The sequence below is a fragment of the Apodemus sylvaticus genome, chromosome 5 (genome assembly GCF_947179515.1).
Source record: "Apodemus sylvaticus chromosome 5, mApoSyl1.1, whole genome shotgun sequence".
NCBI lineage: Eukaryota > Metazoa > Chordata > Mammalia > Rodentia > Muridae > Apodemus > Apodemus sylvaticus.
Window position 1 is genome coordinate 72,632,064 of NC_067476.1, and position 22,324 is coordinate 72,654,387.

The 22,324-nt window shown below is 54.0% G+C and overlaps 2 protein-coding genes across 17 annotated transcripts in view; one reads left to right on the forward strand and one right to left on the reverse strand.

Moving 5' to 3' along the window:
• Positions 1–1,861: 1,861 nt before the first annotated feature.
• Positions 1,862–19,904, forward strand: Mybpc3 (myosin binding protein C3). Its single transcript, XM_052181662.1, is given in 33 exon segments — positions 1,862–1,886; positions 2,870–3,136; positions 3,688–3,795; positions 3,876–3,983; positions 4,072–4,220; positions 4,554–4,671; positions 5,059–5,107; positions 5,264–5,293; positions 5,449–5,502; positions 6,307–6,518; positions 7,359–7,491; positions 7,725–7,727; positions 7,835–7,959; positions 8,038–8,143; positions 8,234–8,400; positions 8,742–8,907; positions 9,418–9,524; positions 9,918–9,947; positions 12,253–12,392; positions 12,596–12,676; positions 14,045–14,204; positions 14,660–14,764; positions 14,851–15,039; positions 15,992–16,126; positions 16,214–16,381; positions 17,498–17,586; positions 17,745–17,940; positions 18,122–18,261; positions 18,436–18,595; positions 18,692–18,828; positions 19,111–19,297; positions 19,481–19,517; positions 19,619–19,904. Coding segments are annotated over 32 exon segments (3,855 nt in total). The 3' UTR covers positions 19,492–19,517; positions 19,619–19,904.
• Positions 19,905–20,751: 847 nt separating this feature from the next.
• Positions 20,752–22,324, reverse strand: part of Madd (MAP kinase activating death domain) — a 42,918-nt gene continuing 41,345 nt past the window's right edge. For 10 of the 16 annotated variants that reach the window (XM_052182924.1, XM_052182935.1, XM_052182925.1 and 7 more), the window contains 2 exons: positions 22,197–22,243; positions 20,752–21,869 (listed from right to left, as the gene is read on the reverse strand). In XM_052182924.1, the coding sequence (XP_052038884.1) occupies positions 21,765–21,869; positions 22,197–22,243 (152 nt within the window). In that variant the 3' untranslated portion in view covers positions 20,752–21,764. The remainder of the gene's footprint in view (positions 21,870–22,196; positions 22,244–22,324) is intronic. The other 6 variants (XM_052182937.1, XM_052182938.1, XM_052182939.1 and 3 more) reach the window with 1 other exon arrangement.

Below are 22,324 nucleotides of genomic sequence, written 5' to 3' on the forward strand. Positions count from 1 at the left end.
GGGGAAGACCCCTGCACACCTCCTGGTCATGTGGGTCCCTCATAGCCCATGCTGATGCCCCTAGTCAGATGGCCGAGTCTCAAGAGAGGATTATGGGATGTGAGCCCACGATAGCTCGGTGGTAGAGCAGCAGTTTTTGTTTGTATTTTTTTAAAGTATTTTTATTATGTTTTAATTCATTTATCTTGTGTGTATGTGAGTGTGTGCACACGTGCCACAGCATATCATGTGGGGGTCAGAAGACAACGCTCAGGAGTCGGCTCTCTCCTTCCACAGTGGACCCCCACGGGTTGAACTCAGGTCAACAGACACCTTTACCAACTTGAGCAGGTTTTTTAGTGGCTCTCAAACACCAGTTCTTTAAACATTTTTTTTTAAATGTTTCGCCTGCGTGTACGTATGTGTGCCGTGTGTGCCTTGCAGTTTAGAAGAGGGTTATCAGGTTCCCTGGAGCTGTTGTTACAGAGGGTTGTGAGGCATCGTGTGGGTGCTTGGAATGGAATTCTCTACAAGAATAAGTGCTTTTAATCACCAAGCCTTCTCTCCAGCCCCATACCAGGTCTCTGGGAGACAGAGATAAGCAAGGTGGTGCTTGGAATAGCAGCACTTAGATTGAAGCAGGAGGATTACCATTGGTTTGGGACCAACCTGAATTACTAGTAATAGCTTCAACACACACATGCCCACACACATACAGACACACACACACACACACATGCACACGCACACGCACACACGTGCATGCCTGTGCACACATGCACGCACTCACACATGCACATGCACACACATGAACACACACATGCCCATACACATACAGACACACACACGCACACGCACACGCACACATGCGCATGCTTGTGCACACATGCACGCACTCACGCATGCACACACATGAACACACACATGCACGCGCACACATGCAAACGACTTAGGAGGAGGTGATTTGAGTATCTAAAGTTGGGTGGAGGTGATTTAAATTATCTAAAGTTGGGTGGAAATCATGGCTAAGTTTCTATTGATGGAAAATGCTTACATATGAACCCCCTCCCTTCTGGTTATAAGCTATCTACTAGTATTGCTGGATGGGGATTCCCATCATTTATTTTTATATATATATAAAACAACTGACGAACCTGATACAATTGAGGGCCCAGTCACAGAACAAGAACAGAGGGAGTGGGGTGGGAGCTGAGGGGACTCAGAATACTCGCGTTCATCTTTGGTTAGTCCTTGTGACTTCAGCAAGAGTCTGCTCCTGTCCTCTAGAGTACATTTAGAGATTCGCTCCCATGCCCTGGCCTGCAGACTCGCCTAGCTCGTTTTTTGGTGGGACACTAACTCCCAGCATCATTCCCTCCCTGCCTAACCCTAGACCAAGCCCACCCAGGAGTCTGTGGTCCAAGGCCAGCCGTTGCCCCCCGTGGCGCAGTAATGTGTGCCAAAGCTCTGCTGACCAAAAGAACAATAGCAGCTGGCCCTGGACACCTTTGCCCCCAGCACGTGTGCCCTTGATCCTTTAGTGGGGGTCACAGGCCCAGAGCACCTCGACAGTGTAGTTTTCTGCTGGATGGATGCACAAACATAGGCCAGGCTATCCCTGAGGTCCATGGAGGACTGGAAGGGCAGAAGCTATCCAGTCCTGCTCGGGGTGGGGGAGGGGAAGCCAGAGGACTGAGTGGCCCTATCTTCTCCATGAAGATACCTCAGCTGGATGGAATTCGTCTATATTTAGCAGGTAGCTAGCAGAAGGCTGATAACCAGGGCTGGGGAGGGGGTAGTCCTCATAAATAGTGAGAACAAAGGACACTGTTCAGTCCCTCCTTGGGTGGCCTGCTTGGTGCCTGGTGTGGCTGCTCTCAAGATGCCCGAGCCTGGGAAGAAGCCAGGTAGCTGCACACAGGGGTCGGGGCTAGGCCTGGGGCAGTGCCGTACACGGGTTGTGGGCAGGGTTAGGTACCGGTGTAGGATGAGGCCTGTGGGTTCCAGGAAGGGACAGGACTGTCCTCTTTGGTCTTTGTCTAACTCTCTGCTTCTTTTCCCAGCCCTCTCATGAGATCAAGGATAAACTCAGTGTCAGGGCCACTGAGAGATGACTTCACTAAGTTAGGAAGAATCCAGGATCAGCATCCTGTTCTATCTGGACCTATGTTTTCTTCTTCAGCCAGGGTCCTCAATTCAAGGAGCTCAGATTTAGGCTGCCGTGGAGTCAGCCTACTGAGTCCCTGAGCTCAGATACTAAGTGTACTGAGTAGGAGGGGGGTAGTGATCCTTCCCAGCTCTGAGTGTCTGTCACAAGAGCTGGAAACCCTAGGGTGCTCACACCATGCCTGACTCCAGATGTGGGGGGACAGTGCCTCTCTTCTCTGGAATAGAACAGGCGAGCAAAGGTCAAAGAAACTGTAGCCAAAGACCCAGACCAGACCCAGACCCTTGCAGAGGCCATGGAGGCAGGGATTCAGCCCCAGCCCCCAGGCCTCTGCTGCTCCCGGGCTAACCTTATCTCAGTTGCTCTTTCTTAGTCTGAAGCACTCAGAGGACAAATTTAGCTATATTCTAAGTAGGCAGAGTGCTGGGGCCCTTGCCAAGGGTCCCACAATGGGAGGGGAGACTGGGCCTGCAGCTGGTGTTCCCAGGCGGGAGGGTAGGAACGTCTTACATGGTGGTGGGGACAACAGCCTGAGCTCTTTCATCTGTCACTTAACCTCCCCCGTCACCTGAGAAATAAATATGGCTGCACCCACCCCCATGGAACTGCTGGAGCATTAAACTAGAGGCTTGGAACGTGCTTCCCACAGTCCTCTTGAAGAAGGGAGCCAGGGGATGGGGTACCAGGGAGCCTAGCTCCTGCAATTTCCATCTGGCTCTTCAGTGTCAGCCTTCATCAAGAAGCCGAGGTCAGCGGAGGTGACCGCAGGCAGTGCTGCTGTGTTCGAGGCTGAGACGGAGCGGTCAGGCGTGAAGGTGCGGTGGCAGCGGGATGGCAGCGACATCGCTGCCAATGACAAGTATGGTTTGGCGGCAGAGGGCAAGCGGCACACGCTGACAGTGCGGGATGTCGGCCCTGGCGACCAGGGCTCCTACGCGGTCATTGCAGGCTCCTCAAAGGTCAAGTTCGACCTCAAGGTCACAGAGCCAGGTAAGAGCTTGCTGACCCCTCCCCAGGGTCTGACCTGAAGTTCAGCCGTAGCCCTGAAGAGGAATGGAGTCTGGGCACTGGCAATGCTGTAAGCCAGAAATGCCCGTTCCCCTCTTCTGCACCAAGATCTCTCTAAGCATTAGTTGTGGCCGCGGTTCTTTCTGCATTGTGGAGGTGGGAGCGGTACTCTAGGAAGGGTCCTCTCCTATAGCAGACCCGGAGCCTGGTCACACCCAAATAAGGGCTTGGCGAGCTCAGTGTGTTGGTGGGGAAATCATAAGAGCTGGGTGGTGGTGCTGCTGCTGGGGGTGCTGGGTCAAGGCCAGAGCCTGGAAAGGGACAGCAGATGGATGGCAGAGCTGCTCAGAGCAGACATCTGGACGTGGGACAGGGGGACAGTGAGGGTTGGAGGGCGAGAAGCTGGCTGGCTCCTCTTCTTGGCTGAAGGAGCCCGGGGCACTGCTGTACAAGTGGAACACATCTTAGGTGGACATGGGTCTGATGTCCAAGAGGGGAGCTCTGATTCCGTGACCCCACTTCAGCTCCTCCAGAGAAGGCAGAATCTGTAGCTGCTCCAACCTCTTTGGAGGCTCCAGAAGCCCCCAAAGAAGTCCCTGTTACGGCCACTGAATTGGAAGAAAATGTCTCAAGTCCTGAAGGTAAAGGGGGCTGGTCACTGAGGGACAGGCCAGCAGGTGGAGAATGTCCCAGGACAGGTCTCAAAAACCTTCTTGCTTAGGGTCAGTCTCAGTAACCCAGGATGGCTCAGCCACAGGGAATCAGGGAGCCCCTGACGACCCTATTGGCCTCTTTCTGATGCGACCACAGGATGGTGAGGTGACCGTGGGTAAGTGGGAGCTTCTGTGCTCACACTCAGGGGGAGGGGACAGGAAGCCCAGGGCACCAAGGTCAGAGAAGTCACCTTTCTCTTGCAGGCGGCAGCATTGTCTTCTCAGCCCGAGTGGCTGGGGCCAGCCTCCTGAAGCCGCCTGTAGTCAAGTGGTTCAAGGGCAAGTGGGTGGACCTGAGCAGCAAGGTGGGCCAGCACCTGCAGCTGCACGACAGCTACGACAGAGCCAGCAAGGTGGGACACCTGCTCAGGGGCACGGGGAACTTTGGAGGGCAGGACACAGGGAGGCTACAAGACTGGAAGCAGAGCCGAAATGATCCTCCGTTCCAGCTGCACACAGCACAAAACAGCTCCTAGGTGGAGCCACGTCCTTGGAATTTTATCATGGTCGTGTGCCAGCAAGAGCCCGTCATGGGTCTTGAATGGTAGATCCTTTCTGTCAATTATAGAAAAGCTCTGTCCATGTTAGCTCTGAGCAGTGAGGTCAGCAGGCTTTGCCACGCCCACTATCTTTAGGAACGCAGGGCCTCTCTTGCCCCAGCCTTCCCGTCATCCCCCTGCCCACAGGTCTACCTGTTTGAGCTGCACATCACAGACGCTCAGGCCACCTCTGCCGGGGGCTACCGTTGCGAGGTGTCCACCAAGGACAAATTTGACAGCTGCAACTTCAACCTCACTGTCCACGGTGAGGGAGGCCCTGGGGTCTCATCTGGCCTCGTGGTCTTCATGGGTCCTGGTCCCCTGGGCTTGTCTTGATCTCCCAACTAAAGAGGGTGACTAACTGTGGCCAGATGCCAGTGCTGATCACCCGAGGTGTGGAAGAAATGAGTGCTTTCAGGAGACGCGTGGGAGTGTGGAGGGTGGGCCACTGTTTCTGTGTCCCTGCCCGACACAGTTTGATTGTGAACTGGGAGGGGAGTGGGAAACAGCCCACTGTAGAGACCGGGATGAGAAACTGCCCCACCACCTCTAAGCATGAGCCCTAGGAGAAGCCGAGAAGATGGAGTCTTGGGCCCCCACTCCCTGAGGTCACCCCCCCCCCACACACACACCTTATTCTCTTTGCACACAGAGGCCATTGGTTCTGGAGACTTGGACCTCAGATCAGCTTTCCGACGCACGTGAGTGGCTCTCTTTCCTTGGGAATGGAGGGAGGGCCAGTGTGAGGGGCTGAGGCCCCTTGGAGTTTTAGATGACACAGGCTGGGGTCCAAGCTGGAGTCTGTGAGGGGCAAGGGCAAGCTCCTGGATCACTGAGGAACTGTTTAACACTCACAGGAGCCTGGCTGGAGCAGGTCGGAGAACCAGGTACCCTTCCTGTCCTCCATCTATCCCATCACAGACTTGGGGTGCATCAAAGATGGGCGGGAGCCCCACCTGGCTCTGTCCCTTCCTCCTACTCCACCCCATCACCTGAGCCCTGCCAGCTCTTCAATGAAGCCTCCTGGGATCTCTCTCTGTAGTGACAGCCATGAAGACGCTGGAACCCTGGACTTTAGTTCCCTGCTGAAGAAGAGGTGAGTCCTTGGGTCGCATCCTCCAGGACAGGGAGTGAGACGTGGCACTGAGGTTTCCAAGCCTCGTGGCCCTGAACAAAATGAGGCCCTTCTCTGAGCTGGTTTCTTTATCAAGCGGGAATCTTGTCCCAGTGTGGACAAGAGTTATGTCTTCATAACTATCCCCAGTGTACCCCTCAAAACCTCATGTTGAATCTACAGTAGACCATTTCCATAGATTCTGAAGGCTCTAAGAAGTAGGAAAAGGGTCCCCAAAGCTGTAGCAATAAGGACCTAGCCCAGCCCCTGACTTCGTTTCTTTTTCTGTCCTTTCTCTCCCTCTCTTCTCATCTTCCCTTCATGGCTACTGCTGCTGCTCCTGCCCAGAGAGTAAGGCGTGGGCTTGGGAGGCTCTGGGTCTTTCAAGAGGATGTTAGCTCTGGGGACCCTTTCTGCTGGGGTTTGGTGAAACTAACACCAGAGTGACATTTTTGAGGCTTGGAGTGGCCCTGACACTGTCTGGTATTATGAAGAATGAGATGCCTGCCCTGAAAAGTAGGGGCATTGTACAGGGAAGAGGGAACAAGCGAAGACCCTGGGAAGGGTCCTGGTCTTGGCAGGGAGGTGTCCAGACTGCTAATGTGTCCTGTCCTTTTTTCCTCATCTGGAGCAGCAGTTTCCGGAGGTGAGTACCAGACCATCTCAGGGCCCTCCCCAACACCCTCTGCTGGGAGCCCTCCCTAGATCAACACCCAAGACTGAGAGGGGAGGGGAAAAGAGGGAAGGGGAGGGTCAGAGGCAGGGACTCATCCTGTGTCCAGGAAGGGACAAGCAGGGACTGCCTTGAGCTTCCCAGTGGGCTGTGGGACACAGGGACTCAAAGCTGGAGGCCCCTGCTGAAGAAGATGTGTGGGAGATCCTGAGGCAGGCGCCACCGTCAGAATATGAGCGCATCGCCTTCCAGCATGGAGTCACAGACCTGAGAGGCATGCTGAAGAGGCTCAAGGGCATGAAGCACGATGAAAAGAAGAGCACAGGTTAGCCCTTCCCAAACATGGGAAAGGAGAAGGCACCAGGTAGCTCCCAACAAAGGAGCTGGGCTGGAGAGCACCACTGGAAAACCTGTAAACGGGCAGAGGGAGCCTTTGGAGAGCAAGACAAGTAAAAAGAACAATTAAGAGTTCAGCAAGGGGCAGTGTGTTTCACATAATTGCCTAGTTTAATTCTCCCACAGCACTGCCAAACAGGGAGCAGTATCAGTTCACTTTGACAAGTGAGGAAACAGAGGCACAGAGACCTAAGGAACTAGCTCAAAGCCCCACAGCTGTCTCCAGGCCCAGTCTGAGTATTTGTGGGCTTTTGCCCAGCCCTTCAGCTGCAGAGCTGTTTTTATCAACATGGCTGCGAGGGGAGGCATTGCTGTGAGGTGGGTCTGGGCTCTAGACTCTTCTTCTATACCACACATTGGTGGGTTTGTGGCCTTGGGTCACTCGCCTAAGCCCGGAGAACTGGCGGTACTGCGCTAAGGGAGGGGAAGCTGGCAGGGAGGCTTGGCATTACCAAGAGGAAGAGAAGGGCACATGTTACATTCCTGGTTCTCATGTCAAGCTTCTGTCTTGCTGGATGCCTCTAACCCTGCCCAAGAGCTGAGCAGTTAGAAAGAACCTCAAGGAAAACAGAGCAGAGACAGACAGACAACAGACAGTCACAGGACAGAGATGAGAAGACAGGGTCGTTATGGAAACCCGAAACCCAGAGGGTGTGTCGGGCATACGCAGCAGGGGGAGGAAGACGCAGGCACCTGCCTTGGCTGCTGTGGCTGCCCTTGGGGAAGGATGTGGGCCTTGGGGTTGGCTGGGCTGAGTCGTGGGGTTCAGCCTTTCAGAAGAAGCTGGAGCCTGCCTACCAGGTGAACAAGGGTCACAAGATCCGGCTTACTGTGGAGCTGGCCGATCCCGACGCTGAAGTCAAGTGGCTTAAGAATGGACAGGAGATCCAGATGAGTGGCAGGTGTGGTGAGGTGGGGCGGGGTCCTGGGTCCTGGGGCTAGGAGACAGCCATATTTTTCTGAGATCTTTCTGACTCTGGCTCCTGGTCCCCGTTTGTATCTTTGGAGGCCACCTTTGGAATCTAATTCCAGGTCATTTGACCTAACCCATCTCTCTTTCTTTCTCCCTTTCTCTCTCTATATATATATATCACTTCATTCTATGTGGAACACTGCAATGGCCTCTGTTTCATAGCAAGTAAGTCTCCTCCTTGACACCTTGAAGCAGGCATGGGGTTTGCGAAGGGCACCAAGCCCAGGAGGGGCATCCACGGCCCTCCTGATACACTCCTGTGCCCCGCCCAGGTACATCTTCGAGTCCATCGGTGCCAAGCGCACCCTGACCATCAGCCAGTGCTCACTGGCTGACGACGCAGCCTACCAGTGTGTGGTAGGGGGAGAGAAATGCAGCACAGAACTCTTCGTAAAAGGTGGGCCTGGGACCAGGGAACCCTGGGAGGACAAGAGGCCATAGGGGACCAGCCCTCATGTCCTTGCTCCCTGGACAGAGCCCCCGGTGCTGATAACTCGGTCCCTGGAAGATCAACTGGTGATGGTGGGTCAGCGGGTGGAGTTTGAGTGTGAGGTCTCAGAAGAAGGGGCCCAAGTCAAATGGTGAGCGGAGTGCAGAAGCGTGGGGGTGTGAGGTGGGGCTGGAGGGTGGAGACATCTGCCCAGAGGAGACATTGTCCCATGTCTGGCCAGGCTGAAGGATGGGGTGGAGCTGACTCGAGAGGAGACCTTCAAATACCGGTTCAAGAAAGATGGGCAGAAACACCACTTGATCATCAATGAAGCCACCCTGGAGGATGCGGGGCACTATGCGGTTCGCACGAGCGGGGGCCAGGCGCTGGCTGAACTCATTGTGCAAGGTGAGCGTCCCTCGTCCAAGCCTGGCTGCCGCGTGAAAGGAGCAGGCTTTGGGCGAGAGTTTGATACCCTGACCTCGTCTTCCTATCTGTAAGATAGGTGTGCTGGAGTGTGCCCTGCAGAGAGCGTTAAGAGGGTCTCGTGGGCCCAGTCAGTGTCACCCACTGAACATGAGTTTCCTTGTATAACTATAATATCAACACACACACACACACATGTGTCATGCAACTGCATATACCTAACCAGATACCTGCATACCGTTGCCTGCGAGCCTGTGTGTCCCCACAGAAGTCCACACTACACTCACGTTCCTCCTGGGCTCATGGCTCTGCCCCTCCCCCAGAGAAGAAGCTGGAGGTGTACCAGAGCATCGCGGACCTGGCCGTGGGAGCCAAGGACCAGGCCGTGTTTAAGTGTGAGGTTTCGGATGAGAACGTGCGTGGCGTGTGGCTGAAGAACGGCAAGGAATTGGTGCCCGACAGCCGCATAAAGGTGTCCCACATAGGCCGGTGAGTGGCAAAACGTCAGGTTAAGGAGGGAAGTCTGACAACTCATGATGGGAAGAGAGGAAAGAGAGGAAGAGAAAGTTACAGACATGGGAGAGAATCTCATGGGAATCACCTAAGACGGAAGCAGAGACACAGAGGCAAAGAGTTTGGGAGGCAGTGTGCCCTGTCATTCTCCAAACTCTGACCAGCGGCAGTAGGCCACTGAGGAGGTGGCACCGGTTCATCCCAGAGCCTCTGGGGGCCATGCTGGGTTCCAGGTCACAGAGATTAGCCAGGCCAGCGCTTGCCTGTCTGCAAGGGCCCCAGCATGGGGTTGTCCCTATGCAGACAGCACGGCCTGCACTGCTGACCTCAGAAAACACATGAGAGAGCTGGAAAACATAAAGTCAGAGAAAGAAGCCACATCTTAGAATATCAGAACGCTAGGGAGCTAGGGTAAGGCACCGTCCCCAGAAGTCGGGGGATATGAAGAGGCCAGGATTGTGAGCCGAGTCACCACTGCCCTTTCAGGGTCCACAAACTGACCATTGACGACGTCACACCTGCCGACGAGGCTGACTACAGCTTTGTGCCTGAAGGGTTCGCCTGCAACCTGTCTGCCAAACTTCACTTCATGGGTGAGATAGCAGTGTGTGTGTGTGTGTGTGTGTGTGAGTGTGTGTGTGTGTGAGTGTGTGTGTGAGTGTGTGTGTATGTGTGTGTTATGTGTGTGTGAGTGTGTGTGTATGCGTGTGTGTGAGTGTGTGTATGTGTGTGTGTGTGTTGTGTATGTGTATATGTGTGTTGTGTGTGTATGTGTGTGCAAGTGTGTGTGTATGTGTGAGTGTGTGTGTATGTGTGTGTGAATGTGTGTGTATGTGTGCGTGAGTGAGAGTGTGTGTGTGCCTGTGTGTGTGTGTGTGTGCCTGTGTGTGTGTGTGTGTGTGTGTGTGTTTTGGGGTCATGGCCAGGATGCCCTCTGGCTTGTTCCTTCCTTTCCCTTAATGTTCTTTGCATTCCTTCTCTTTCAGAGGTCAAGATTGACTTTGTGCCTAGGCAGGGTGAGTCTTGGGACCCATTTGTGCCACCTCAGTTTTTCCTCCTACCCCCACGTCCCATCCCAACCCCAACTCCCTTCCACTCCAGACACAGGGATGGCAAAGGTCTGGGAATTGGACCTATGTCTTACTTAGGGCTTCTACAGCTGTGATGAAACACTGTGACTAAAAAGCAAGTTGAGGAGGAAAGGGTTCGTTTGGCTTTCACTTCCACATTGTAGTCCACCACTGAAGGAAGCCAGGACAGGAATTCAAACAGGGCAGGCACCTGGAGGCCGGAGCTGCTGCAGAGGCCGTGGAAGGGTGCTGCTTGCTGCTTGCTCCTTGTGACTTGTGCAGCCTGGTTGTTTATAGAATCCAGGCCCACCACCCCAGGGGCTGGGCTCTCCACGGAGAGCCCATATCAACCACCAAGAAAACACTCTACTGACTAGCACACCACCTGACCTTATGGAGGCATTTTCTCAGTAGAGGTTTCCTCCTCTCCGTTGACATAAATCTATGACCATGGGCTCATTTATAATCTCCCTGGCCTTGAATTCTCTGTGTGTATGCATGCTCATGTTTATGTATGTGCATGTTCATGTTTATGTGTGTGCATGTTCATGTTTATGCAGGTACATTAACGCACATGCATGCTTGTTAGCATGCAGATCCGTCCTTGTTATTCCGCAGACACTGTCCAGTCTATGGGGCTCTCCCTGGGACCTGGGGCTTGTTCATTAGGTGAGAATAGGTGACCATCAAGTGGGTGCTAGGGACCCACCTGTCTCCACCTGTACAGTGCTGGGATTATATGTGCACATCTGGCTTTTCTATGTGGGTTCTTGGCATCAAACTCAAGTCTAACTTTGTCAGCTGAGCCTTCTCTCCTGGCTCTGATTTGTTCAGGTATAAAGTAAAAGGTGACAGTGTGTCTGTCCTTCACAAGGATGGTGTCACCACTGTGAGATGTTAGCGTACCTCTCTTCTCCTCTCCCCTCCCCTCCCCTCCCCTCTCTTTTCCCTCCTCCTCCTCCTCCTCTTCCTCCTCCTCCTCCTCCTCCTTCTCTCTCTGTCTCTCTGTCTCTCTCTGTCTCTCCCCCACTCCCCCGGCTGTCCTGGAACTTCCTCTGTAGACCAGGCTGGCCTTGAACTAGGAGATCTGCCTGCCTCTGCCTCCCAAGTGCAGGGGTCAAGTGTATGCACCACCACTGCCAGCACCTTTTTTCCTTGACACGAAGATTTAATCAGGTGTTTCAGAACCCTAACTTTAGCAGGCTGACTCAAGCTAGGGTTTGCTTCAGCTCAGTGCTGTCCAAATTGGACTCACTGTACATTATCACCTGGTGCCCCAGAAGGTGGGTTATGTGTTCATGGCCCCCTCAAAATCTTGTGGTAATGAGTTCCTTATACCTGTCTAACACAAGCTTTCATTTTCCTTTTTCTAGTAGGATATCTGGTATTCCCCCAGACATAGTGGATGAGATGTGATACTTGGTGACCAGAATGTTATAAACTTCCCAAAGAACCTCCTGGGCATGATGGAATTCTAGATCTTGTTTGGGTTGGTGGTCACACAGGTGTATACATTTAGTCAGAATCTCAAGACTGGTCAAGTGAGAAAGCTTAGAGAGGAAATGGCACTAGTCACACAAGCCTCAGACCTGGGTTCAATCTCCAGAGGTCATGGGAGGATGGAAGGAAGAAACCGACTCCACAACGTTGTCCTCTGGCTGTGTGCACACTGTGGCATGCCCCACCCACCTGCCATTGTGCACACACAAGACTGTCAGGCCTACTGACATATGTAATGATTGTAATAGTGGGTACCACACTGAGGTGCAGTTTGTTCTTTATGCCTTGCCGTAGACCCTGCATAGTTCATGGGAGGCTGAGACAGGAAGACCCAGGGTTTGAGGCTAGCCTGGGCTAAATTTGTGAGACCCTATCTTTTGTTATGTTTTTTTGCTTTTGCCTTTGCTTTTGGAGACAAGGTCCCTCTATATAGTTCTGGCTGTCCTGGAGCTCACACAGTAGACCAGGCTATGATAGTTCACAGAGATCCACTGGCCTTTGCCTCCTGAGTGCTAGGACTAAAGGCTTATATCACCATGCCTGACTGAGACCCAAGAAAATCCTGCAGGACTATCTATGCTGAAACTTGGACTTTTTATTGTATATAAGTTATACTTAGATGAAATTGATAAAAACCCAACAGTCAGGGACACGCACTCCCAGCATGCACCCAAGCAACCTCTGTACCTCCTCTGCCACAGTTGTGGACCCAGACACCTCCCTTTTCTCTGAACTGTACTCCTCCACACAGAACCTCCCAAGATCCACTTGGACTGTCCTGGCAGCACACCTGACACCATCGTGGTTGTTGCTGGCAACAAATTGCGCCTGGATGTTCCTATTTCTGGGGACCCTGCTCCCACTGTGGTCTGGCAAAAGACTGTAACACAGGTACTGTAGTTTCCCCCCTGCCCAGTTTTCCTACCTGTACAATGGGTGGGTGAGACCAGATGGGTGCTAAGCTTTGCTCCGTCCTGAAGGTGTAAGCTCTGCTCAGCTTAAGTGCAGAGGTCCCCCACTGGCCAGAAGACAGGGAATGGGAGGAACGCTGACTCTGCACCCCGAAGCCTAATTCCAGTCCATTCTGTTCCCAGGGGAGGAAGGCCTCAGCTGGGCCACCCCCTGATGCCCCGGAGGTTGCAGGTGCTGATGAGGAGTGGGTGTTTGATAAGAAGGTAAGATTGAATTGGGTTATCACTCATGGTCCTCACTCTCCTCTACACATGCTGTATCCACCCTAAGACCTGTCGGGCTCTCTCACGGTGCAGAGGGAGGGAACGGACAGGCCCTCGACACGGGTTGATATCCTTGACTTTGCTAGGACGTCACTGGAATTAAAATGGTTCCTGGATCCCTGCCTTATTTCTCCCCCGTTCTTCTTTTTATTCATACTTTTCTTTATTCGCGAGAATTTACTACACATAAACAATGAAATATGAGCACACCCGTCATCATGAGCACAGCCGTCATCGTACGCCTCCTACTCCCGATCTCCACTCCCAACGCCTTTCCTTTTCTTCTTCAGACAGTCTCATTATGTAGCCCTGGCTGACCTGGAATTCCCTGTGTAGACCAGGCTGGCCTCAAAACTCAGACATCCACCTGCCTCTGCCTCAGGGGCGCTCAGTCTTTTTGTTTTTCTCTAACCCACTAAGGTCAGTAGTGCTGAAAATGCGCACATGAGCATGGGGCCATCTGCTGAAACTTGAGCCGCCTCCCCTGGGCCTCCCCAGCGGTCACGACCGGTCCACAGTGCCCCAGCTCAGGGCGGGCCCAAGAGTACCTCGTCCGATGTCTGGCTGGCTTCAATAATTGCGGCCAAGCACAGCTGCTGAGAGGCGACAGCTATGGCTGCGTCTCGGCCGAGCGTTTCTTGGCACTCCTCCCCATCCTTTCCTGAGCCTTTGGGGTGGCAGGCAGTGGGCTTGAGAGAGATCTGTGACTTAGGGCTAGACATTCTATCTCTTTCTCTCAGCACGGACTTCTATGCATCCCTGTCTTGACTGCTTGCTGCTCCAAAAGGAAGCTTCTTGATTAAGGTTGAGACCAGCCAGGTCTATGGGGTAGGAAACTATTTAGAAGGCAATGTGACTACATGACCATTTAGGAACATAATAGTGGCAGGGTCAACTCCAGGGCCTATGATCTCTTCAGCCACGGGCGTTTGAACTGGCATGGCATTCCCCTCTGTGGGACAGGCCTCAGATCCTGACAGAGAGCAGCACTTACCCCATCCATAACAGTTGTGCCAGTGCACCTGTGCACACTTGCTTGGCAGGTTGGTATCTTGGCATTCAGGGTCCAGTGCTGGGGAAGACCATTGATAGCTTTTCTTTTCTTTTAAAGATTTATTTATTTATTTATTTATTTATTTGGTTTTTTGGATTTTTTTTTTTTTTGAGACACGATTTCTCTGTATAGCCCAGGCTGTCCTGGAATTCACTCTGTAGACCAGGTTGGCCTTGAACTCCCTCTCAGTGAAGGGCTGATGACTACTGCAGCGGCTCCGACGGGCCTTGTCCCCAACTCTCTCTCCCTTTCAGCTGTTGTGTGAAACTGAGGGCCGGGTCCGTGTGGAGACCACCAAAGACCGCAGCATCTTCACAGTAGAAGGTGCGGAGAAGGAAGATGAAGGTGTCTACACTGTCACAGTAAAGAACCCTGTGGGCGAGGACCAGGTCAACCTCACAGTCAAGGTCATTGGTGAGTCAACCCGAGCTCCAGGCCGGAGAGCACAGATCGACCGCAGGAAGGGCTCGCTCACTCACTCATTCACTCACTCACTCACTCGGTTACTCAACATTGATCACCGGGACACTTGAACAGGCAAAGGTAATGACTGGGACTGCCTGAGAGGGGTCCTGTGAAGAGACGAGTGTGTAGAAATGTCACTGTGACACTGACAGTTCTCCGGGGAAAATGAGCGAGCAGGGGCAGTCATTGTGTTCTGGAGGGCTGGGTGGGGTCAGGTGGATGAAGCCACCTGGATCTGTGAGGTGAGGTGAAAGGGAACAGGGTGGCGCCCTAAGTGCCAAGATGGTGGACGGCAATGTAATCGGGTTCTAGAAAGCCTTGCCTCTGGTGCTGCTGCTGGTGGTGGTGAAGGGAGGGGTGAGCAATGTTGGGCATGGCTGATGTGGCTCCTCTTCCCCATCAAGATGTGCCCGATGCTCCTGCGGCCCCGAAGATCAGCAATGTGGGCGAGGACTCCTGCACCGTGCAGTGGGAGCCGCCTGCCTACGATGGCGGGCAGCCGGTCCTGGGTGAGCGCTAGGGCACAGGGACAGCCAAGGGGCAGCTGTCACCTGAGTGACAGAGGAGAGACCCTGCTTCTCCTCCCCTCTCTCAGGATACATCCTGGAGCGCAAGAAGAAAAAGAGCTACAGGTGGATGAGGCTCAACTTTGATCTGCTGCGGGAGCTGAGCCACGAGGCGAGGCGCATGATCGAGGGCGTGGCCTATGAGATGAGAGTCTACGCAGTCAATGCTGTGGGGATGTCCAGGCCGAGCCCTGCCTCTCAGCCCTTCATGCCTATCGGTAAACCTGCCAGATCCCCAGAATGCAGGGACCAGGGCGGGTGGATGGTAGCGGCCTCTCAGCTGACCGGTGTCCTCTGCACCAGGGCTCTGCACGCATGGTCTCTAGTGCTCTAGGGTGGGTGCCGGGGGTGGGGGTGAGAGGTGGCGGGGGTGGGGGGGGTGGGGGAGGGCGAGGGAAGAAGCTGCCTTGCATTATGGGTGAGGAAGCTCAGGCTGGACTAGTTAAATGACCTCAGGTTACCTCACCGGTAGAATGGGCACCCTAGTGAACACTAGTGACATCCTTCCCGGATTTGAGACAGGATTTCATTTATGTAGCCCAGGCTGGCCTGGAACTCTCTATGTAGACCAGGCTGGCCTCAGACTCACAGAGCTCCACTTTCCTCTGCCTTTCTGAGTGCTAGGATTAAAGGCACGTGCCCTCCTCTCAGAGGCCACAAGGGGCATCAGACCCCCTGGAATTGGAGTTACAGGAGCTTGTGAGCCCCCAAGTGGGTGCTGGGAACTGACCCCTGCAAGAGAAATAATTCTCTAAAGCAGATGAGTCAAAGCATTAGTTCCCATCCTTCCCTTTTTTAAGGAACTAACTTTTGGTTTGTGTAACTCACCTAATCACACATTGGCAGGAAGTTCCCTTGCTTCACACTGGGTTTTGGCTTTCTCTTACACGTCCAGCATTCCCTACACTGACAAGCACATCCTTTCCGAACCCTTGTGTTCCTTGGCTCCTTTCCCTTTTGTGGTGAATCCCTGTTTTGTATCAGCTCTTGGTTTGTAAGTCCATGCAGAGGCATGTCTTTTAATGCAGACCAAATATTCCTTGAGGTGCCTGGAAGCCAGCAGAAGGGAAGTCCTTCCTATGAGATCAGCAGACAGCTGAGGTCCTGGCCAGGCATGGCGGCTTCCCTGCTGGTACAGGCTCACTCGACCCTCCTCCTGCCTCTGTCCAGGGCCCCCTGGTGAACCAACCCACTTGACTGTGGAGGATGTGTCGGACACCACCGTCTCACTCAAGTGGCGGCCCCCAGAGCGCGTGGGTGCAGGGGGCCTGGATGGATACAGTGTGGAGTACTGCCAGGAAGGCTGTGAGTACCCCACCCTCAGGGCTAGCCCCCCCCAGAAGGTGGCAGCAAGGTAAGGTGTGATTTTGACTCATTTATGCCCGCACCCAGGCTCCGAGTGGGTGACTGCTCTGCAGGGGCTGACAGAGCGCATGTCGCTGCTGGTGAAGGACCTACCCACTGGGGCACGGCTGCAGTTCCGAGTGCGGGCACACAATGTGGCGGGTCCTGGGGGCCCTGTCATCACCAAGGAGCCTGTGACGGTGCAGGAGATACTGCGTGAGTGCCCTTCTGCTAAAAGGCCGGCCACTGGTCATCCTTCCCAATCAAGACAGGCCGGGGGCGGGGGCTTTAGTAGACAAGGGCAGAGACAGGGCAGGGCAGGAATGGGAAGGACAGAGACAGGAAGGGCCCTGGCCTTCATCTGTGCCTTAGGCTCTCTTGGTGCAGCTCCTAGTTCTGGAACAGGGACTCCAGCACATAGGTATTGTCCTCAGAACTGAACAGTGAGGCTTCTCAGGGCCATTTAGGGTCATCTGGGACACACGTCCCATTCTTCTGTTGGCCTTTGTTGATGTTTGAGACAGGGTCTCTCTGCACAGTCCTGGCTGATCTGGAACTATGTAGACCAGGCTGGCCCCAGCCTTAGTCTGCCTCTCACTCCTGAGGGCTGGAGTTGTGCCATTTGCATTTGGCTCATTCTTCTGTTCTTTACCCCAACCGAGGTAGAAGGATTGTTCTCTAGGTTGGAGAGAGGCAACGTATTGAAATAGTACTGGGCCAAGGGTCCAAAAGGGTAGCACCAGAGCCTTTGCTTACATTTTTCAAGATATGTGGCTCTAAATAACTTCTTCACCCTCTTGAACCAAGCTGAATACAGCGGCATCCACCTGTGTGCTGGCAAGACGGCGGGCGTGCAGCCAGCCTGGGGTTATGAGCCCCCCTCAAAAGATAGCACAGGGGCTGGAAAGATGGTTTCCCTGCTAAGAGCACTTGCGGTTCTTGCAGAGACAGCATCAGGGCTTGTTTCGGCACACATATGTGCGGTTCACAGTTATTCATAACTCCAGTTACAGGGGATCCATCGCCTTTTCCTGACTTCTGCAAACAGTAGGCATACACATGGTGCACATATATCCACACAGGCTAAATGCTCATACACATAAATACATAAATAAGTCTAAAAAATGAAACACACACACCAATGGAAGCTCAGTGTGCACCTTTTAGTGTTGAGCACACTGGAATTGCTGTGGGTTAGGAGAGTGTGGCCACAGGAACTTTTTTCTCAGCTACAGTGCTCTGGGCCCTGCCTCAAGAGAGAATGTGCCTGTGGAATCCTCAGGGCTGGGCTACAGCAGGGCTCTTAGTGAGCCGCACCCTTTCTACCCACAGAGCGACCACGGCTCCAGCTGCCCAGACACCTGCGCCAGACCATCCAGAAGAAAGTTGGGGAGCCTGTGAACCTCCTCATCCCTTTCCAGGTAGGTTGACTCTTCCCTGTCCCTAAGAAGAAGCCACAGTCAAAGGACATCCTGGGGGCTGCAGACCCTGAGGCCACAGTCCACAATACCTGGTGTAGTGCCAGCCCCTCCTTCGGGGAGGAATCAGGCTCAGGGTTGGCCTTGTCATCCTCCCCCAGGGCAAACCCCGGCCTCAAGTGACCTGGACCAAAGAGGGGCAGCCACTGGCGGGTGACGAGGTGAGCATCCGTAACAGCCCCACAGACACAATCTTGTTTATCCGAGCTGCCCGCCGCACCCACTCGGGCACCTACCAGGTGACGGTTCGCATCGAGAACATGGAGGACAAGGCAACGCTGAGCCTGCAGATCGTGGGTATGTGGCCCCTGAACCTCCCTTTCCGCAAGCACCCCTATCTCCTGACCTTTTCTGGGAACCCAGCTCAGAGCTCCTGCCGAGGAGTCAGAAGGAGGGGCTCCTAGATATGAGTATACCCCTGCTTCTGCTCAGGGAGCCCCAGGGTGCTCGGTGATCCAATCAGATCTGTCTCCTGCAGACAAGCCAAGTCCTCCCCAGGACATCCGGATTGTTGAGACTTGGGGTTTCAATGTGGCTCTGGAGTGGAAGCCACCCCAAGATGACGGCAATACAGAGATCTGGGGTTATACTGTACAGAAAGCTGACAAGAAGACCATGGTGAGCCTGGGGCCCCTCCATCCATCCTCCTTAGGTCCAGCAGCCTCTCCTGTGCTTACCATTGACCCCCAATCCATTATTCTGGTCTCCTGCATGGTAGGGGTAGAGGTACAAGGGGTACCCAAGAAAGGCAGCGGTCCCCCAGAGTGCCCTCCCTCCCTTCCCATTCTCCAGGAGTGGTTCACTGTTTTCGAACATTACCGACGCACTCACTGTGTGGTATCAGAGCTTATCATTGGCAATGGCTACTACTTCCGGGTCTTCAGCCATAACATGGTGGGTTCCAGTGACAAAGCCGCAGCCACCAAGGAGCCTGTCTTTATCCCAAGACCAGGTGCTGTACCCTCACTCACACAGTGGGGAATCTGGGGAAGGAGGGGTGACCCTAGCTCGGGGTGACCTTCTTGGTACCAAGACTTGTCACCAACAGGCCTCACATATGAGCCACCCAAATACAAGGCCCTGGACTTCTCTGAGGCCCCAAGCTTCACCCAGCCCTTGGCAAACCGCTCCATCATTGCAGGCTATAACGCCATCCTCTGCTGTGCTGTCCGAGGTAGTCCTAAGGTAGGGACTCAAGGTCCTGGGCTAGACTGATGGGAGGCTGTTCTCCTGGGCTCCTTATGATTAATTCTGCCCAGTCTATATATTGTCTTTGCCTCATCACTGGCTGTCTTCCACTCTTTCCCCTGGACAGGGCCTAACCCCTCATTGTTGGCTCTATGTTCATTCTCAGCCTTGGGTTGAGTCTGGTGCTCTAGTGGGAACTTCTAGAAGAGCCCCTCTGAATCCCACCAGTCCCCCCATCACCAAGATGCTTTCCTTCTCTCCTTTTTACTTGATGTTCAGCCCAAGATTTCCTGGTTCAAGAATGGCCTGGATCTGGGAGAAGATGCTCGTTTCCGCATGTTCTGCAAGCAGGGAGTGCTGACCCTGGAGATCAGGAAGCCCTGCCCCTACGATGGCGGTGTCTACGTCTGCAGGGCCACCAACCTGCAGGGCGAGGCACAGTGTGAATGCCGCCTGGAGGTGCGAGGTAAGGAGCCTTCTGGGCCAGGGCTTGGGAGAAAGCAGGGCAGTGGCAGGGACCCTGGGCTTGGCTCTCTGTCCTGCTTCAAGCAGTGCCCCTGGCTGCTACATCACTGGCCCGGGCATGGTCATGGGTCTTGGCCTCTGGAAGAGCAGGACATCTTATGGCTTGTCTGCTTCCCTCTTACAGTTCCTCAGTGACCAGGCTGGCCCCCAGAGATGGCTAGGTATGTATTCCAAACCACCTAAGGCCAGGGGCCTAGGGTGGCTCTCAGGAAGTGGGAGTACCAGGAGCCTCAGTTCATTCACAAGGCAGCCTATGTCACAGGTACAAGTGGATGCCAGCCTGTGTACCAGAAGCCCAGAAGGGAGTTGGAGGAGCACCGTTTTCTGCTACTGCATGTGTGTGTGTGTGTGTGTGTGTGTGTAAACCTGTGCATCCTGAAAGGACTGGCCAGCAGTTATGCCAGGCGGGTCTGGTGGGTTCTGCAGAAACTGAAGTCACACCTCCTAAGGAGTGCTGTTAACATTGGGAGCATGAAGTGAAGTGGCGACTGGGGACAGGCCCTTCTGGCTGGCTCATTGTATAAGAGCAATAAAAGATCAGTGCAGTCACTGGGCTGATGTCTCCTGTTCATCTCCATGGGACAGCACACACACTTGCCTCATCTCTGCAGGCACGCCATTCCCCAATTCAGTGTCCTGCACTTGTGAGACTCTGGTTAGAAAGGATGTCAGTCTCCCTCCACCCTCACGCTCAGGTGAGCAAAGTGTGGGAGTGAAAGCCACTGAGGCCATAGGTGTTCCGTTACAGGCACAGGTGTGAGCCTCACCCCGGTAGCCCAGGGTGCTATACAGTGCCCAGGGCAGTGGAGCCCTGTAGTGGGCTAGGCATCCAGACCCCATGAGCTCACAGCTCATGACCACATCTCATGGGTCATGACACAGGAAATCACAACCTTCTCTGACTTCCTCCTAAGAGGCCATATTTCCTTACAAATCTTGTGGCCAGCAGGTCTCAGAAGTGTCATGGCAGTGTGGAGGGTATTCTGCCCATAAGAGCCAGAGTTTTCCATGGCCTAGGTATCCCATGAAGGTTGGACCTGGGTTATTACTTTGGTTTTACTCCCTGGCCCCAAAGGCCCTTGGAGGCCCAGGTCACATCACAACCCACCTGGCCACACCTGTATAGGGGCGTAGAGCAGCACCTGTGTCTTCCTATGACTTTTTTTTTTTTTTATCAAGGTGTGCAGGTACGAATGCCCAAGTCACCTCCTCTCTCTAGTGCCCAGCGTGCCCCAGGCCTATACAGCCGTAGTGTAGTTGGTAGTCCTTTCTGGCACCCCAGGAAGCCCAGAAAGCAGGAGGCCGGAGCAGGCCTCAGGATGCCAATGCTGGGTGCAGATGAGCTAGGGATAGCCTTCCTCAGGCCCGAGCTGAGAGGAATGCAGGGAGCTCAAGCAGAGTTCAGGACATTTATTTCACATCACACAGCTGTACATTTTTCTATAAATAATGTGGAGCTGAAATATTTACACTCTTCTCCTGTCCAGTCCATAGCGTTCTTCTGGCACCGAAGCCAGGAGACTCTGCCTGCAGACAGGCACACATGCTTTGAGCTCAGCTTGGCCCTGACCCACCATTCCCCGGCCCTCAGGCAGAGCAGCTGGTGCTGTCTGGGACACCGTCACCTCACTCCTCTGTCCCCTCACTGCTTTGTCCCCTCATGTCAAAGGCCAGGAAGATCACTGCAAAAATCCCAGCCTGGCACAAGGCAGTCATTCAGGGACATTCATCAACGGAGCGGAGCAGGGACAGGCAGGCAGCGGCGTGGCGTGGCGTGGCGTGGCGTGGCGTGGCGTGACTTGACGTGCAGCCACAGTTTAGGAACTGGGAGGACGCCACCTACTGAGCTACCCTGGAATCCTCCCTTCCTCCTCCTCCTCTGGGGCCCTCAGCCAGGAAGGCTTGTCCCCAAGTGTCTCTCACTTCCCAGAGTGGAACAGTCAGTCCCAGGTGCCCCGCAGTGCCAGGTCACAGAGGAGGGAGAGAAGACCCCTAAAGTAGAGGGTATAAGGACTAGGACAAGGGACTACAGTGCAAAACATCTCAAGGACAGGCAATAGTGGGCTCACAGTGACCCCCACAGACACACACACACACACACACACATTCTCTCTCTCTCTCTCTCTCTCTCTCTCTCTCTCTCTCTCTCTCTCTCTCTCTCTCTCTCTCTCTCTCTCTCACCCTGAGGGGACAGAAGGCTCATCTGCTACTGTAGGAAGAGAAGGTAATAAGACTAGCTTAGCCCCGTGACAGATGAACACAAAGACACACTCAGACATGAGATGGAACCAGCTAAACCGAGGGAAGGAGCTTGCGGAGAACACACACACATCATCCCCATTTCAGTCACAGCAGCGTCGGTGCTTAGGAGCAGCAAGAGGTGAGGGGCCAGCTGTGTACCCCCTCTATCAGCTAGAGACGGGCCGAGGTGGGGTTCGGAGGTCTTCTTCGCTGCTACGAACTGCGGCCACGTACGAGAAGAGACACAACACAGAGTAGCAGATCTCGTGGGCCTGCAGGGAACAGAGCGCCCGTTGGATTAGCCACGCTGAGACTCCTGCACCTTCACAGGCGGCAGCGGCAGGTCAGCCTAGAGTACGAGGCCTGTCCTGACACTAGCACAGGCCTCTGGTCTGAGTGAGCCTCAGACATGTCTTTGGAAGCTTTTCTCCTTTGAGAGGGGGTCATCACATGTACCCCAGATGAAAGATGTATTTCGACTTGAGCTGAACCACTGGCATCTAGACCAACCAATCCCCCGTGAGGGTCCACCCTTCGTGTCGGAGGTCCCCAGGGAGCCCTGTGTGCTTCGGCCTGTCGTGGCTGAGACGCAAACTCACCATTGGTGTCTTGTACTTGTGGCTCACCACTTCTTTAATTTCAGGAACTAAAACCGGACGGGCAAGAGACAAAACAGAAAGTTCAAAACTAAGAGCGACAGTGTTCTACTCCCCCTGGGCGGCGGCGC